Source organism: Hydractinia symbiolongicarpus, chromosome 14 (assembly GCF_029227915.1).
Source record: "Hydractinia symbiolongicarpus strain clone_291-10 chromosome 14, HSymV2.1, whole genome shotgun sequence".
NCBI classification, from domain to species: Eukaryota; Metazoa; Cnidaria; class Hydrozoa; order Anthoathecata; family Hydractiniidae; genus Hydractinia; species Hydractinia symbiolongicarpus.
In genome coordinates this window covers 17,995,933-18,012,335 of record NC_079888.1, presented here as the reverse complement: position 1 = coordinate 18,012,335, position 16,403 = coordinate 17,995,933, and the positions used below count along the sequence as shown (strand labels likewise).

Here is a 16,403-nt window from a genome sequence, read left to right as displayed (position 1 = left end):
CTATGTGAATGGATTTTTTGATATTTTACACTATGTGTTATACGTGTTGTGATATTATAACCTATAACTTTGAATTCTGCTTATATTAGTGGTAACTAAGAAAAGAAATATAATAATTGTTGGTCATTCTGTTTCAAAAAGATAATGTCCAGTAAGTATTACTTTTTACTTAACCTTACTTGAATGATTTAGAGCAGTCATGGTCATATGAATTTTAGCAGCCGGGTGATACTTCACTCGCCCTGATTGCCGTAGTTGCATCGGCAAAAACGGTCAGCGTTATTATGAAGAAGGTAAGGTATAGAGAACATTAAAGTCAGCCCCTTTCCTTCATGCTGACACTCTTATGCTCGGTTGGTGAATTACACTGAGACTCGAACGAAAGACGGAACCATTTGGAACCATGCCACAAGTCAGTACGACCTTCATCGTCACAGAGAATACTGCGAGAAGAGTGCGCACCCATGCAAGTTAAATATAACCAGAACATGGGAGAGGTTAGGTGTCCTGTACTTTCAGGCCTTGCCATGAGCAAATAACCTCCCGAGCAATTAATTGCTCGTGTCAGAGTGTTCACGCGAGCAATTTTGCTTGCCATATTTTTCGCTAAAAAATCTTTACATTTAGTCTCTCAGGGCATCTTTTTCAGGAGAGGCGTGCACCTTGGCACACACCTAAATCGTTTCAGGCGTGTGATTAAAATGCCTGCCACATTTCCAGTTTGGTCAGACATGTCCGTGGCTCGTTTAGAACTTTCGTCGGTTAAAACGTCTGATAGATTTCCGTCTTGGTCGGACACTTTTAGATCTCAGAATTATTGAATAGTCCTGGTCCTTGAAATCCACAAGCAAGCCTATTCATAGACAACCTGACCATCCTAGCTAATTCACTGACTCCTGACTTAGTTAAAAAACTACGTAGACATAAATCTCTTTTGCCTGGCCCCTTCGTCGTTGGTAACCAGGTCTTACACAAGAAATCCAGCCATGCGGTTCTTAACTAATGTGGAGGTGAACGCCGACGGAGCACGGATGATGTCTGCAAAACTGCACTTACAGGCGGAACAGACAATTTATCATGGATTTAATTGTAGATAATTTCTTCATTTGACGAAACAATTGGAAACCATAGCAGGTCTAAATTTAATGGATTATTTTCTTTATGCTGCAACTGTTATTCAAACAATTTTAAAAACGAAACCCACGTGCGGTATAATTTTTTTTCTGTATAAATTTTAAATACCTGACGTGTACCTGAACTTTCCGAATTTGGAAGTTTTATTTAAACCATGCAGATAAAGATTTTTTTTAATTTGAAAAGAAGCATATTTTTTTCTATTAGCTGAAAAATAAACAATAAATTTATGAAAACGACAGTATAGTCATGCGTACTATTTCGGACATGTGGAAAAGGAAGTTAAGATTGAGAGAGTCGCTATACCAGTATACGCTCGATCATCGTGTTTGGGGTTCACGATTTAAAACGTCCCCCGCTTTTCTACTGCAAAATGAATGCGCAACAAAGATTAACCTTAATGTCCGTATCGCACGTATTTTACAAAATGGCGAATGAACTTTTGCACAATGGGTGGAAAATAATCACACCAAATATCTTTTCAGTTTCAGGTTGAGTGTTCGTGCAGGAATTCACTTAAAAGACCAATCAATTCTTGAGAAAAACGTTTACACTTATCTCAAAATGTTAATATTTAAGAGAGCAATAGAATGCTTGGGTAACGAGCATTTACGCGAGCACTACGCAGGCTGGCAAGTCCTGACCTTAATACAGCTTTCGAACGAATGTTCTCCTGATGTAATACCAAAGAAAAAACATGTTTAATAAAGTTTAAAAAATCTTTTTAAAAGGAAAAAGATAAATCAATTATGTTTAGAAGTTCTGTCTCCCATACGACACAGCAGGCAATAAGTCAGCCCTGCCCTCGGTTTTGTGTGTTCTGCGAAGACTCTAACAATTGAGTCTCCTGTACAGTTTTGCTTCATGTTAAACTGTGTCAGTGACAAGCATTTTCGAACCATGCCTCCAGCGAATTCTGTGATATACAACCTAATGATACCCTAACGTAATGAATTCATCTCGAAACATAACACACATGTTTTTCTTTCAAATTCCAAACTTTAAGTCATTTTTTTCTTTGATTATTAGTATAGTAAATAATTACTTTATCCAAAAGACATTTCAGGTGCGCATTATTGAAGTGACAAAAGTGTTTTTGGTGTGTGATGGAAGACGATGCTTCATTGCTGCAGGAGCGTGCGGAGGTGCGGGGGCGCGATCGCGCACCTCAAAAGACAAGGACTGTAGAGTGCAGTAGACTTTGTCATCAGCACTTGTGTCATATTGCTTGTGTAAGTAGGGTCAAGGTAACCCAGCAATTTCTTAAGGATGACCCAATCAATCGAAGTTGTAAGACTGGTCACCTATTTTAATGAGACTAATAATTTCATGTAGACACTTTTGAAAAAAAACTGCGCTTGCAAGCATTTTGTGTGTTTACGCATATGATGTCAGTATATTTCCTAACCGACCCTAATACTCACAGAATTATTTAGATGTGCTATTGAACTATGTAACTGAACCAATGAAGTGCTTCACTCTTTAGTGTCTGAATCTCTCATCTCGTTCAAACTAACAGCCAAAGCAAAAAATGTTAGTTGTTTAAGTGCAATCTAATTTAAGTTTCCCAATTTTGCTGATGGTCAACAATAAAACAGCCATTTCTAAAAACAGTATTTTGTAATTTCACCGTTTTGGCCTTTTCTGCTTACTTAATTGTGTAACAATAATTTTAAAATAACACAAGTCTTGGAAAAATAAAACCAAATTTCACAATTAGGAGTGGTGAGTTATGTAGGCTAATTTTTATTTATTCTTTTTTACATCTATATTAAATTTTAAATTCTTGTCTTTATAGCGGCTGAGGATTGGCTGTCTGATGAAAAATTTGATTTCAACGTCAGTGCATCTCCAGCAGCAGAGTAAGTACTCAACAAGAGAATAAGTTTTTGTGAAAATTTGATTTCAACATTAGTGCATCTCCAGCAGCAGAGTAAGTACTCAAAAAGGAAATAAGTTTTTGCAAAAAAATTTATTTCGACGCCAGTGCATCTCCAGCAGCAGCAGAGTAAGTACTTGGCAAGGGGAATAAGTTTGCGGAAATAAATTTTAAAACAGATTTTGCAATTTTTTTTCACTTTTACAAAAATTAGATTTTGTTAAAAAAATTATATAGTATATAATTTGGTATTCGCGAACTTCATAAAAATTATTTCTTCGCAAAATTTGGATTTTTTCTTTTTTAAAAAAAAACATTTTACAGTATTTTTTTCTTGCATTTATATACATATAAGTAATAGATAATATTAACCTCAACAGTCTTTTTTTAAAAAATTTTAAACTTTAATATCAACAGTCTTTATTTTATGTTTCTTACATAAAAGCCCTTGCAACATGGTATAAATTGAGAGAGAAAAAATTATTCACTTCTTTTTTGTTTAATTCCTAAAAAAATTATTTTGCACATACTTTTGCTGTGTAAATAAATGTAAATAGTTCTAGCTAAGAATCTTTAGTTTCATTTTGACTAGTAATTCATCTTCTTGTCTTCATTCAATCACTGGCATACAGTACACGTTTGTTTATTCTCATTAAAATATTCTTTTGCAGCTTACTTTTGACTTTCATTACTTCACTATTTCTCTAATTTTAATGTTAGTAGCTGTAAAGAATATACTTCCACATGGAAATTTAACTAGAGCTATGTGACATGCACATAACTTGAAGATTTTTTGTTTCTTTCAGAGACGCATGTCTTGTTGTTGATACTGATGATAATGAGGATGATGATGAAGAAGTGTTTTTTGGTCCTCAAAGCTTCGCAGAGAAATGTGTTGCAACCGTGGTAAAAGAAAAAGAAGAACTAGTTATAGAAGATCTCAACCCTGAGCAACAAGCATTGCTTCTTCGTGAGTCAGCCTTATTAAGTTTAATGATTAAGCATGGAACACCAAATAGCACACGTGCAAGCCCTATTGCTGTTGTGCATCCAATGAAACGTGGAGGTGAGAAAGAACCATCCTCTGGTATAGTTGGAAAAAATTTAAGTTCAACGGAAAATATGGCAGAGAAAGAAAATATTCACGAGAAAAATAGCAAAGCAGTGAACAAAAATGTAACACTTGCTGAAACTTCAGCCAAACTAAAGTCGTCAAAAATATTGCAGCCTCGGTTTTCAATGAAAAACAGAACCTCCTCCCAGCCTCTGTCTGCTACCAAGTTACCTGTGTTTAAATCACGAGGGAAAATCCAATCAGAAAATTCTGAGGTATAGTATGCCTTTTTCATAAAATTTGTTTAAATGTGTTTGCTACTTTACTTAAAGAATCCTTTTTGCCAGTCCTTAAAATTGGGATAAATTTTGGAAGATTGATAATTCAAGTTTTACTAGATAAACTGCGTTTTGAAATTAAAGATGTTGATGATCTGTGGTTTTAATCACAAGACTAAAATTTAGCTTTTTACAAGGAGACGTTTCCTATGTGAAGGAATATGAAAAAAATGCAAAGTTTAAACAAAAATAACCAAAAGTTAGAGAAATTGCTTGTGGAAGTTTAACCAAGTAATGTATACTTAATGTCCTGCGGCTCTGTGTTCTTCTAAGAAAGAAATTTTGGTGGTTTTGACAAAAATCCACCAAATTTCTACTCCCTTCATCAATTTTGAAGATTCTGATATATATAGTACTTTTAAGGAATATAGGATCCTTTCCACCTGGTTGATTGTGTAAAAAAGTAATGCACAAAAAATCAAATTTATGTTTTTGTTTCAAAACAAGATTTCGTCATCCAGCATTTAAATGCCAGCCCATAAGGTAACTCTACAATGTCTGTTGTTATCATAATATATATTCACCAGACGCTTAAACATTAATAAAAACGCATCTCGTTTTACTATGTAGCCACTGGTTGATCAAGTTAGTCTTTATGGTCTATCAAAAGAGGTTGTTAAGAAAGAAACTGGAAATAGTAAAGCTGTCAGAAGAAGATCAGGATTACCTGTGAAACAGGTATTCAGTATTTGTCATTTGTGGATGTGTTGTGTTGTGTTTTTTTGTCTTTTTCTTAAATATATTCAAATTAGGTATTATTTTGGTGCTATGAACGACATTCTGTCAATTTAGCCATATTTATTGAGACACCAATTAGACAAAATTACAAATTATTAATATGTCTTTTTAATTTGTTCTGATAAAAAGATACTAATGTTTTAGATCAGAATAAATAAATAATACAAGAAAAAACAAAAACTCCTAGGGAATGAATGGGCGTTAACTACACAAAAGTATCATAGCACAAGGGTGTAAATGGAAGTTTGTAGCACAGGCCGTAGAGTCTTTTTCACAACGTACGAAACTCAAATAAAAAACTTTAGGGAAGAAAATTTGGATAACCAGATAGGGATTATGAAATTGGACGTGGCACTTGCATATTCTTAATTCTAGAGCGAAAAAAGTCAGCTAGAAAAGTTTTATAGTTAACCGTTCTAATGTTAATTGAGAAAGAAAGTAGACATTTAGACCAATATTGATAAATTTTGCAAATATCGCCAAGAATGCATGCCACATGATCGATCTTGAAAAATGCATATGTAAATGTGTTCAAAACATAAACTAAATGTCTTATAATAATATGCGCGAATCTCAAATGTCATCGTAGAACAAAAAATCCCTCTTTATTAATTTCCATGGTAACCTGCGTAATTATCAAACTCTAGCAACCGATCGAGATTTCTCAAAAAATAAAATATCCTTTAACAACTATCCTATACAACAACTATGCTATACCAATAATTTTTTAGAGGAACCTTTGTCCTTTAAATCAAATCAAAATTACTAGTGAGAACATAAAAGTGGGTTTCTAAAAATAAATATTTCTGTCTAAAAATTGTGGGCGTAACGGAATTACTTTGTTTTAATATTATAATAAAAACGCAAGAACGTAATGTGGGAACATAAATTCAGTATTTAACCCCATATCCTCGTAGGAGTAGATTATTATGTTCTCAGTATCCGTATGCTGATGGTAATTTTTTTTATCCACAACAATGCTTAATTTTAATACACACCTCCCATCCTTAAATTATATGTTCACTTTTTTATATTTTACCTTATTGTCAGAAATGTTCGCGGTAAGAAAATTTCCCGATTTAAAAAAACCGCAAAAATTTTGTATTTTTAGCGGACTTGGTTTTTGATAGACTTCGCAGGATTTTATTTTCGCGAATGATCGAAATTTGCGGAAAAAAACCTTAAAGTTTTGTGATATTTAATTTCGCGAATTTTCGAAGAAAGCGCGGAAATATTTGAGACGTATTTTTCAACACTTGTTCTAACACTGTCAAGAAATAATTTTCCAAATTTCTGCATTTTGATATGTAGAGTAATGACACATCAGAACAAAAATCAAAATCAGCTGCTATGCCGTTTCTACTGCCGTCTGCGATTCCACCAAGTCGTGTTAAAGCCAATTCATCGTCAAATGTGGAATCTAAATTAAAGCCGGTAAAAGTATCATCTCTTTCTCAACTAAGACCACCAAGGAAAAACACTCAACCGTTGCAAGGTGATGATAACTGATAATTTTTATGTGCGTGGTGTGTGTGGTATTTTAATAAATGGAAATACAACACATGATAAAATCAAAAGGGCCTAAAAACAAAACATTCTCGTTTTCTTGTGTTTATGTTGTTGTTGTTGTTGTTTTCATGCTGTTGCTGTTGTTGTTGTTGTTGTTGTTTTCATGTTGCTGTTGTTGTTGTTGTTTTCATATTGTCGTTGTTGTTGTTGTTGTTTTAATTTTTTGTTTTGTTTTTCAACTGCTTGCACACATTATGACTGAGGTTGCGATTGTGAACTGGTGAAGAATTGAAGCTTTATCCTATTTAATCGTACTTTTCCATAGCTAGATATACCTATCTACTTTGCTGTTTATTTTTGTTCACGTTGTAGGAACACCAATAAAGACATCGAAAGCAAGAGGTATATTTCTCGCTGTATCACTGTTCAAGGAAAGGTTTATTTTTTTCATCATATAGTATTTTGTTTAAAAAAAGTGAGGTCGGTTTCCGTTTGTGCTGAGGTCGGTTTTCATAAAAATTGATGAACACTTTTGTGTAACAGCCACTGTTTCAAATCTTTTGGAAAAACATTTACACCAATGCCACACAAGAAATGTTGCACAACAAATGTTGCCAAGATTTTTCTGGTGGATTATAATTGAAATGAAACTTAACCTTCATAGGCACCAAAAGTTATTTCATAGAATAGCTTATAGTTCTTTCATTTTACTTATAATCTGACGTAATAAAATATCGATGACGTTTTTATTTTTCTGCTGACATCATCAATTTTAACGCTGGGGGGTCAAAAATTAAACTATTTTCTGTTGATTAATCAGTTGATTTCTTTAATTATATTAATTAACGAATTTTTTTTTTGAGCATAATGAATATTTGTAATGCCTAAGTGATTTTAATCCAACATATACATTTGATGAAAATTGAAAATTAATAAATGATTTTATCCTACTACAAGAATTTAATCCTAGGATCAAAAATTTATCCTACTTAAAAAATTATTTTCCGTAAAATGCTTTCGTATTAAATTTTAGGAAAAATGAGAAAAATTCAAATCATTTAGAGTTAACTTAATCAAAAGTCACAGCAAAACACTGGCAGTTGGGGCAAAATATTCTCCTCCCCCTAGGATGAATAGGGTTAAGAATCATGTTCTTTATTTTTTAATTAACTCTCTGTTGAAAAAGTATACTTTAAGTTAATTCAGCGCAATCTACTTTTCGCGTAATCCACTTTTCGCATAATCCACTTTTCGCGTAATCCACTTTTCGCGCGACTAATTGTTCGCGCAACAGGTTTGCGTCTAAACTAGATATAAGCAAACGTTTTATGAAGTAAAGGAACTGATATTTTTAAAAATACGGAATTATATTCCAGTGAGATGTTTGTATCAATATACAGTTGAACTTAACGTCAGTTAGTTTCATTTCACTGAAATTTTTTGTTGTTAGACACGCCTGCTGGAAAAGCAGTTAACATTTCGTCAACAAAACGCCAGATTGACTCTAAAAAGTTTTCCACTCCTTCAACTCAAAACGTATCCAGCAGCATAAAGAAAACAGAAGGTTCAAAGAAAGTCAGTAGTAACGCAAGCCTAGTCACGCCTGTACAACGAACACCATCATCTAGAAAGTCGATTACTGGAAGACAAATTTTACCCAAAGCACAAGGTAAAGTGATTAGTTGTTATTATTATTTACCCAGGATAGCCTCTTCAGTTCCAATCGATACTGCTATCAACGAGGGTCCTGCGAATAGGGTCCTAGCATATTTAAAGCTCCCATTTAACCTACGAAAGTCGTGCAAGCACAACAATCGCTCAACTAGACAACCAACCAAGATATCAATCCTATTTGCATGCTGAGCGCTAAGCAAAAAGAATAGATTCACACTTTTATAGTCTCTGGCATGACTCGGCCGGGGTTTGAACCCAAGACTTCCCGCACTGGAAGCGAACACTCTACCATAAGGCTATCAATCGGTAAATTTAGGGATGGTTTTTCCTTTATCATAAGGTGTTCTAATAAACACCCTTTTGATGAAAATTTTCTCAAATAAATATGGTTATTGGAATGATTTCTTGATTATAAGAAGTATGGATTATAGGGACTTTAAACGGTTACCTTGCGAAATATTGAGAAAAGGTGAAATGCGTAAATTTATAGAAAAAAGCCTTTCACGGGTATATAAACCATAGTTCAGGTTGCTGGTCCTAAAAGTACCATTCTTATAAACGTGTACATCGAAATAGTTTGAAATGGTTAAAAGGTTTGCCACAATATCTATTTTTAATAATCGTTATCTGTTTGTCGAAACCGGTGGTGTTGTAATCAACAACGCCATTATAATTGCATCTATAATCGTAGTAACAAACCCCGTCTAAGCGAATTTCATTTCTTCAAGTTAACAGTCGGGCATAAATGCACGAAATAGAGATGCGAGGAATATGTATGAAGGGTGTTGTGTCGTGGAATATTTCACAGACTAATGACTAATATAAAATAAGCATAATTTCAAGCTGGATAAAATAAAGAATTTTGTTGTTAGGAACCTGCGAACCTGCAACCTCGGTGTTGGTCGAAGATACCACATTCAACAAGACTCAAGCATCCTCTGAGACGAACATCACGAGCTCGACCCAGTCTCTTCCATCTCACAGTAGCATAATTGATCGCTACAAGAAACTTTGCGAGTCAAAAAACGTTGCACAAAGCTCTTCTGATGCCACCAATCCTGCTCAAAAGTTAGACGATGTGCTACCTAATTCGAAAGCTGCTACTGGTGTGACTAAAGAAAATGCTGATAGACTCAGCGAGGGAGAACACTGTCAACAATCACCCAAGAAAGAAGGCAATACTCTCTTTTTTACTTTTTACTTTTCAATATTTTCCACATCATATCTTTTTTTACAAAGAAAATACTTTAAAGGGAAAAACCCAGAAGATAGTTCTGCCAGTCTGAAAAATCGAACATTCAATAAAAATTTGTCAAATGTTTTTTTGCGAGCATTAACTTTGCGATTATTACCTGTTCGATGTGGTCTAGAGCGAAAATGCTAGTGATGGTAAATACCACGTGATTTTTGTCGATTCAAGAACTTAATAAGTCACCGCCTCTAAGCCGATGACATCTTTACGTCCGTTTTTAGTGTTTTTTTTCGTCCAAAAATAACGTATTCTTCACAGAAAGTTAAATGTTACTTGTTTTACAACTTTGTTATGTTTCACCCTTTCACCCGCCCTTGTATACAGAGAATAAATAAAAGGTGTTTAATGTTTTGAAAATATCCGTTTCATATATCGGAATAAATATTTTGGGAAATCGGATTATTCAGGTGGCGATATTTTGTCGAAATATTTTACTTCTCAACTTTAACAACTTGACAAGTTTTATTTTAAAAGGGTTACTGTGACAGTTTTTGATAAGTAATCGGAGAAAACGGATTATTCGGGTGGCAGTACTTTGTGTTATCCCTTTCTAACATAAGGTTGTCTCCGCGAAGAAAGTTTTATTTTTTATGGATTTAGAAACAGCTCTGGTGTTGCTACTGAACGAAAGTCCATTGTTACATCTCTCACCTGTCAAAAGCAAGGAAAATTCACTGGATCCATTTGAAACTGGACATACCCCGCCACCACTGATCGATATTGGTGACGTCTTACAACCAGAACGAACGAAAGAAACAAATTTGATCGAATTTTAAATCAACAATAACAAATAAGTAAATAAATAAATATTTAGCGCAGCAGATGTAACTCCTTGATGGAAAAATTGTCGTTATAATGGATGCGTGATGCTGACACTAACAATAAAATATTTGTTGGTAGAAAAAAATTATTTTACTCTGTTCAACAATTTGTATATATGTGATTTTTTTATTACAGGGTGGATTGCCACTGCATTGTGGTTGGGGAGAGGGAAGGGGTCCAGGGAATTTAGTTTGTTTCGGTAAACGTTAAATATATAATGTTTTAGCTACTAACAGCGTTTGGGGTGCACTTGACAAAGAAATCTTTTCGTGTCTGAACGCCGTGCTACTTTTGTTTTATTATTTTACCAGATGGAAACGACAAAAATTTGTTGTACTTGAATCTTAAAACTATGATACTATAAAAAAATATTAGTTTTTGAATGACACATTTTGTTCATTTTTATACTAGTGTAAGCGCTAGGACAATAGGCGTGTCTGTTTTTCAACGAAGATCAGTCTGTATTTTGTGTTTCAAAGAAATCCTTTAACACATTTGCTTGTTGTGTGACGCTAACGATAAAATAAGTTTCAAAGATGTCTGAAAATTAATATCTGTGAAGTTTTAGTTTTTTTTTTTTTTAGCAATTTACTCATACACCCAGGCAAATAATTCTAGATAAAAAAACTTGCATTTCTTTCCCTGGGACTAGAAACACTCGTCCCACTTCAGGCACAGTACTAAATAAAGCCATTTAATTAAGACAATAGATTTTAAAGGCAAATAACTTTTATAGAGAGGAACTGTTAGGAAAAGATACGGCAAAGTAATGACTATCGCATCTCCATCGGATTAAACAAACCATGCAAAAGAAGTTCTCCAGTACCAAGCTTTTGATTTGAGCATTTTATTTCAGAATTTGGTGAGGAGGAAAGAAATTTGACTGAATTTTTTAATTTTGCGGTTCAAAAATGCGATTTACACGTAGCTCTTGCAATCTGAGGCCTAACAACAAAAAAAGTGTGGCTTTTCAAAAAAAAGTGTAGTCTGGCAATCAGGCAAAATACAAGACCATCAAAAGTACTGACATTGTGGAACCTACTTTAACTTTTTTTGTCAGCAGTGAACTCAACTCTTGAGCACAATATAAAGGCTAGATTCCATTAAGATAAAACATTTTAAGCAAATATTGTATAACAGTCGCCATTACAAACAATACTTTTCATGTTAATAGAAAACGACCTTAACGCTGCTTAAACGCTGCACTTTGAATAGTGTAACTAGGGCTTAAAGAAAATTGAAATATTTTTTCTACTTCCAGCACTGTACTCTGATTCTTTAAATATTTAAAAGACTTACAAGTTACAGTTACTTTATTTCGTGTGACAAAATTTAAAAAGCTTTAACTGATAACTAATTGATTATCATATATATTCAGTTGAATAAATAAAATTACCTATTGAAAAAATTCTCAATAATGAATAAGTCAGAAACATTGTGGTTCCATGTAATATTGCAATCAAAATGACCAACAATGATTATATTTATTAAACAATATATTTCGGAAATTTATTCCATCTTCAGGTCTAAAATATAAAAAACATATTCAGTAAAAACTGTTAAAAACATTAAAATAATAAAGTTTTTTTATCATACGTATCATACATAGCATCATACACTGTACACAAATCAGAAAAAAGCTGATGGTAATTAAATCGTAATTACCCACGTCATATTCAAAATTTAATCACCAGCGGCCTGAATCTATATTCATCCTTTGTATTCAAAGATGGTTTCAATTGATTGATGAAAAGAGCCTCTAAAGTCATTAAATGATACGTTGATTTTGAGTTTGAGCACAAGATCGTTACGTCATCAATCGACAATTCACGTTCGCATTCTTTCCAATGATCCGCAACCGGGCCATTACGTCGATTTTCTTTGAAACGACATATCAAATGACGGCTTGTTTGACCGACATAGCAAGACGAACATCTTGGACATGAAAATTTATATACTACGCCACTTTTCAAAGATATTTCGACTGTTGGCTTTAGTGATGGTAGACAGCTTTTCAGTTTATTCAGCGTGAATATAATTCTGCACGGAGCTTTGATGTTGTTAAGCGTTCGTTTAAAATTATCCGAAACTTTACCACGATACTGAATAAATAACAATTTTTCTTCTGTTTCCTCTTCTTCTTTTTCTTTTTCTTTTCCGTCCTGATCAGTTTGTGGAATCGGCTTTTCAATGATTTTTCTCAATGTGTCTGAAATAATGGGGTCGTAGAATTCAGCGGGATATTGGTTGTTATCTAGAATTCCTTTAGCCTTTTTCAGACTTTCATGAAATGTTTCCCAACTGCTACAAGCTCTATAGACTCTATGTACAAGTCCAGACACAACCGATCTCTTGTATTGTTTTGGTGCAAGGGCGTGGAAATTTAGTGTTAAACTAGTGTCAGTTGGTTTTGTATACCACTTTGAGACAAGGTTTCCGTGTGTTCTTTTTATAGACATGTCTAGAAATGCAATTTCTCCATTGTTTTCACGCTCGATAGTAAACTTTAGTGATTGGTGAATATTATTAATCTCATTCAACTTTTATATTCTGGAAAATACGAAAAACCTCCAGTAGATCGAGAAACTTTTCATAAATTAACCTTACTATGTAGTAGCAAGGTAGTTATGTCGACTCATGATGGATATTACCAAAAAGTCGATGGATTGGCAATGGGGAGCCCACCAGCTCCAATGCTTGCTAATGGTTGGCTCAGTAAATTTGACGATATTATCAAGGGAGATGCACATTTATTCGCGAGATATATGGACGATATTATCAGAAATATCAACAAATATAAGATCCAGGAAAAGTTGAATGAGATTAATAATATTCACCCATCACTAAAGTTTACTATCGAGCGTGAAAACAATGGGGAAATTGCATTTCTAGACATGTCTATAAAAAGAACACACGGAAACCGTGTCTCAAAGTGGTATACAAAACCAACTGACACTAGTTTAACACTAAATTTCCACGCCCTTGCACCAAAACAATACAAGAGATCGGTTGTGTCTGGACTTGTACATAGAGTCTATAGAGCTTGTAGCAGTTGGGAAACATTTCATGAAAGTCTGAAAAAGGCTAAAGGAATTCTAGATAACAACCAATATCCCGCTGAATTCTACGACCCCATTATTTCAGACACATTGAGAAATCTCATTCAACTTTTCCTGGATCTTATATTTGTTGATATTTCTGATAATATCGTCCATATATCTCGCGAATAAATGTGCATCTCCCTTGATAATATCGTCAAATTTACTGAGCCAACCATTAGCAAGCATTGGAGCTGGTGGGCTCCCCATTGCCAATCCATCGACTTGTTGGTAATATCCATCATGAGTCGACATAACTACATTGCTACTACATAGTAAGGTTAATTTATGAAAAGTTTCTCGATCTACTGGAGGTTTTTCGTATTTTCCAGAATATAAAAGTTGAATGAGATTAATAATATTCACCAATCACTAAAGTTTACTATCGAGCGTGAAAACAATGGAGAAATTGCATTTCTAGACATGTCTATAAAAAGAACACACGGAAACCTTGTCTCAAAGTGGTATACAAAACCAACTGACACTAGTTTAACACTAAATTTCCACGCCCTTGCACCAAAACAATACAAGAGATCGGTTGTGTCTGGACTTGTACATAGAGTCTATAGAGCTTGTAGCAGTTGGGAAACATTTCATGAAAGTCTGAAAAAGGCTAAAGGAATTCTAGATAACAACCAATATCCCGCTGAATTCTACGACCCCATTATTTCAGACACATTGAGAAAAATCATTGAAAAGCCGATTCCACAAACTGATCAGGACGGAAAAGAAAAAGAAAAAGAAGAAGAGGAAACAGAAGAAAAATTGTTATTTATTCAGTATCGTGGTAAAGTTTCGGATAATTTTAAACGAACGCTTAACAACATCAAAGCTCCGTGCAGAATTATATTCACGCTGAATAAACTGAAAAGCTGTCTACCATCACTAAAGCCAACAGTCGAAAAATCTTTGAAAAGTGGCGTAGTATATAAATTTTCATGTCCAAGATGTTCGTCTTGCTATGTCGGTCAAACAAGCCGTCATTTGATATGTCGTTTCAAAGATCATCGACGTAATGGCCCGGTTGCGGATCATTGGAAAGAATGCGAACGTGAATTGTCGATTGATGACGTAACGATCTTGTGCTCAAACTCAAAATCAACGTATCATTTAATGACTTTAGAGGCTCTTTTCATCAATCAATTGAAACCATCTTTGAATACAAAGGATGAATATAGATTCAGGCCGCTGGTGATTAAATTTTAATTATGACGTGGGTAATTACGATTTAATTACCATCAGCTTTTTTCTGATTTGTGTACAGTGTATGATGCTATGTATGATATGTATGATAAAAAAACTTTATTATTTTAATGTTTTTAACAGTTTTCACTGAATATGTTTTATATATTTTAGACCTGAAGATGGAATAAATTTCCAAAATATATTGTTTAATAAATATAATCATTGTTGGTCATTTTGATTGCAATGAAAAAATTCTGTTTCATTTTACCAACAGTAACTGTGAACAAACCAAATTGAACATCACAACAAAATAACTTGTTCCCAACCTGCGTTTACATTGCTTGATCAGAATGTTCAGCATAATCGTCCTTTCTCTGGCTTTGTTGGCGTTATGTGTGCATATTTTAGCTATATTTTGTTTGTGCAAAAATAAAAAACAAAATAAAAACCAGAAAGTATTATTGTTAAACTTAAGTTTGGTAGAAATGGAACTCGCGTTGCATATCTCTTCTGTATACATTACCTTTTTGTTACCACATAGCTTACTTCGCAAATATATTGAAGATATCATTTGGATTTCGAGTTACCTGTATGTACAAGCATCAACTTTGCTGTTTCTGGCTATGTGTATAATTACAGTAGATCGATTCCTGTGCATATATTTACATTTAAAGTATAATTATATTGTTACAAAAACTCGATTGGTGAAAGTTACAGTTGCAACTTGGATTGTGAGTGCTCTTCCAGGAGTACCTATACTTGTGTCTGGCAACATTTTCCCTTCAGCATATTCATTAATCTTTGCAATTCTAAATGGTATCTATGTTTTGATTACCATAACAATTTATGCAGCAATTGGTTGCTATTTTAGAAGAAGAAGAAGGAGTGAGTTTCGAGGAAATAGAAGAATAAAAACTTCATTTGCAACTTCGAAACAATTTATCGTACCACTGCTAATAGTTTTTACGTTCATAGTTTTTGCTGCTTTACCTAAAGTTATCATAACATGGCTGCCGTTTACAACCAATCTGGAGATAATGGTAATATTTGTGCATTTATTACTAATTTGTGGTATTATTATTGATCCTTTGATTTATGTTTTTCTTAACAGACAGCTTAGAAATATAGCACTACATCATATCTGCTGTGAGCAATGTTTTTTAACGAAGTTAAATGAACCGGTCGTGTTACAAAACATCAGTGCTCATCACCATTCTATGCAAAGTAATGTGCGAACGATATGCAAATTTTAAGACCAATATGTACAATGTTCTTCTCTTACAAGATCAACATTATTTGAAGTTAATTAACGTGCACACAGTTCAAATTATGATTTGTGCAATCGAGGTTAATGGAAGCAGTATTGTGCTATTTGTATTTTTAGTATAAGTTCGTATGTGTTTAAAGGAGGACTGCACGGTTGAAGGAGATTTAGTTATATCTAAAAGGTTAGAAGTGTTTCTACCCTCCTAGATGTAATGCATAGTTATGCAAAAAAAACAAAATTTGTTCAAAAGAGAAATAACAAAACTTATTTAAATACGCTTTTTCGAGATTCTCCTACAATGTACAAGACCAGTTTGGAGACAACTCTGCCCAGAGCAGGCGCTGGATTAAATTCTAAAACGTCAAAAATTTTACGAGCACATGAATGAGGTAGGGAGTCAACAATTTTAAATGCAATGTCTTTTTTATCAATTATCATAAAATACTCAAAGAA

General features: G+C 33.8%; 2 protein-coding genes across 3 annotated transcripts; both read left to right on the top strand.

The window, feature by feature from the left end:
• The first annotated feature begins 67 nt into the window (after positions 1–67).
• On the top strand, positions 68–10,991 carry LOC130625357 (G2 and S phase-expressed protein 1-like). 2 transcript variants are annotated; one of them, XM_057440438.1, is made up of 9 exons: positions 68–151; positions 2,933–2,996; positions 3,820–4,342; positions 4,976–5,083; positions 6,455–6,638; positions 7,025–7,054; positions 8,103–8,321; positions 9,199–9,501; positions 10,185–10,991. In XM_057440438.1, the coding sequence occupies exons 1-9, from the start codon at positions 145–147 to the stop codon at positions 10,352–10,354; spliced, it is 1,608 nt and encodes a 535-aa protein (XP_057296421.1). In that variant the 5' UTR covers positions 68–144; the 3' UTR covers positions 10,355–10,991. The 2 variants fall into 2 exon arrangements, with proteins under 2 accessions (XP_057296421.1, XP_057296420.1); XM_057440437.1 differs by having other exon boundaries at positions 69–151; positions 10,179–10,991.
• Positions 10,992–13,630: 2,639 nt separating this feature from the next.
• On the top strand, positions 13,631–15,936 carry LOC130625245 (adenosine receptor A3-like). Its single transcript, XM_057440300.1, has 4 exons — positions 13,631–13,729; positions 14,279–14,689; positions 14,741–14,784; positions 15,225–15,936. Exons 1-4 carry the CDS (start codon positions 13,631–13,633, stop codon positions 15,934–15,936), a joined length of 1,266 nt encoding a protein of 421 aa, XP_057296283.1.
• Positions 15,937–16,403: the final 467 nt, after the last annotated feature.

Bases quoted from the DNA above. Each gene is read 5' to 3' on its own strand.
- LOC130625357 (XM_057440437.1), top strand. The intron at 4,343-4,975 runs GTATAGTATGCC...TTTACTATGTAG, and splicing joins TCCAATCAGAAAATTCTGAG to CCACTGGTTGATCAAGTTAG. The intron at 9,502-10,178 runs GCAATACTCTCT...TTATGGATTTAG, and splicing joins ACAATCACCCAAGAAAGAAG to AAACAGCTCTGGTGTTGCTA.
- LOC130625245 (XM_057440300.1), top strand. From the start codon at position 13,631: ATGTGCATCTCCCTTGATAATATCGTCAAATTTACTGAGCCAACCATT. The intron at 13,730-14,278 runs GTAATATCCATC...TTATTTATTCAG, and splicing joins GCCAATCCATCGACTTGTTG to TATCGTGGTAAAGTTTCGGA. The intron at 14,690-14,740 runs GTGATTAAATTT...AATTACCATCAG, and splicing joins AATATAGATTCAGGCCGCTG to CTTTTTTCTGATTTGTGTAC.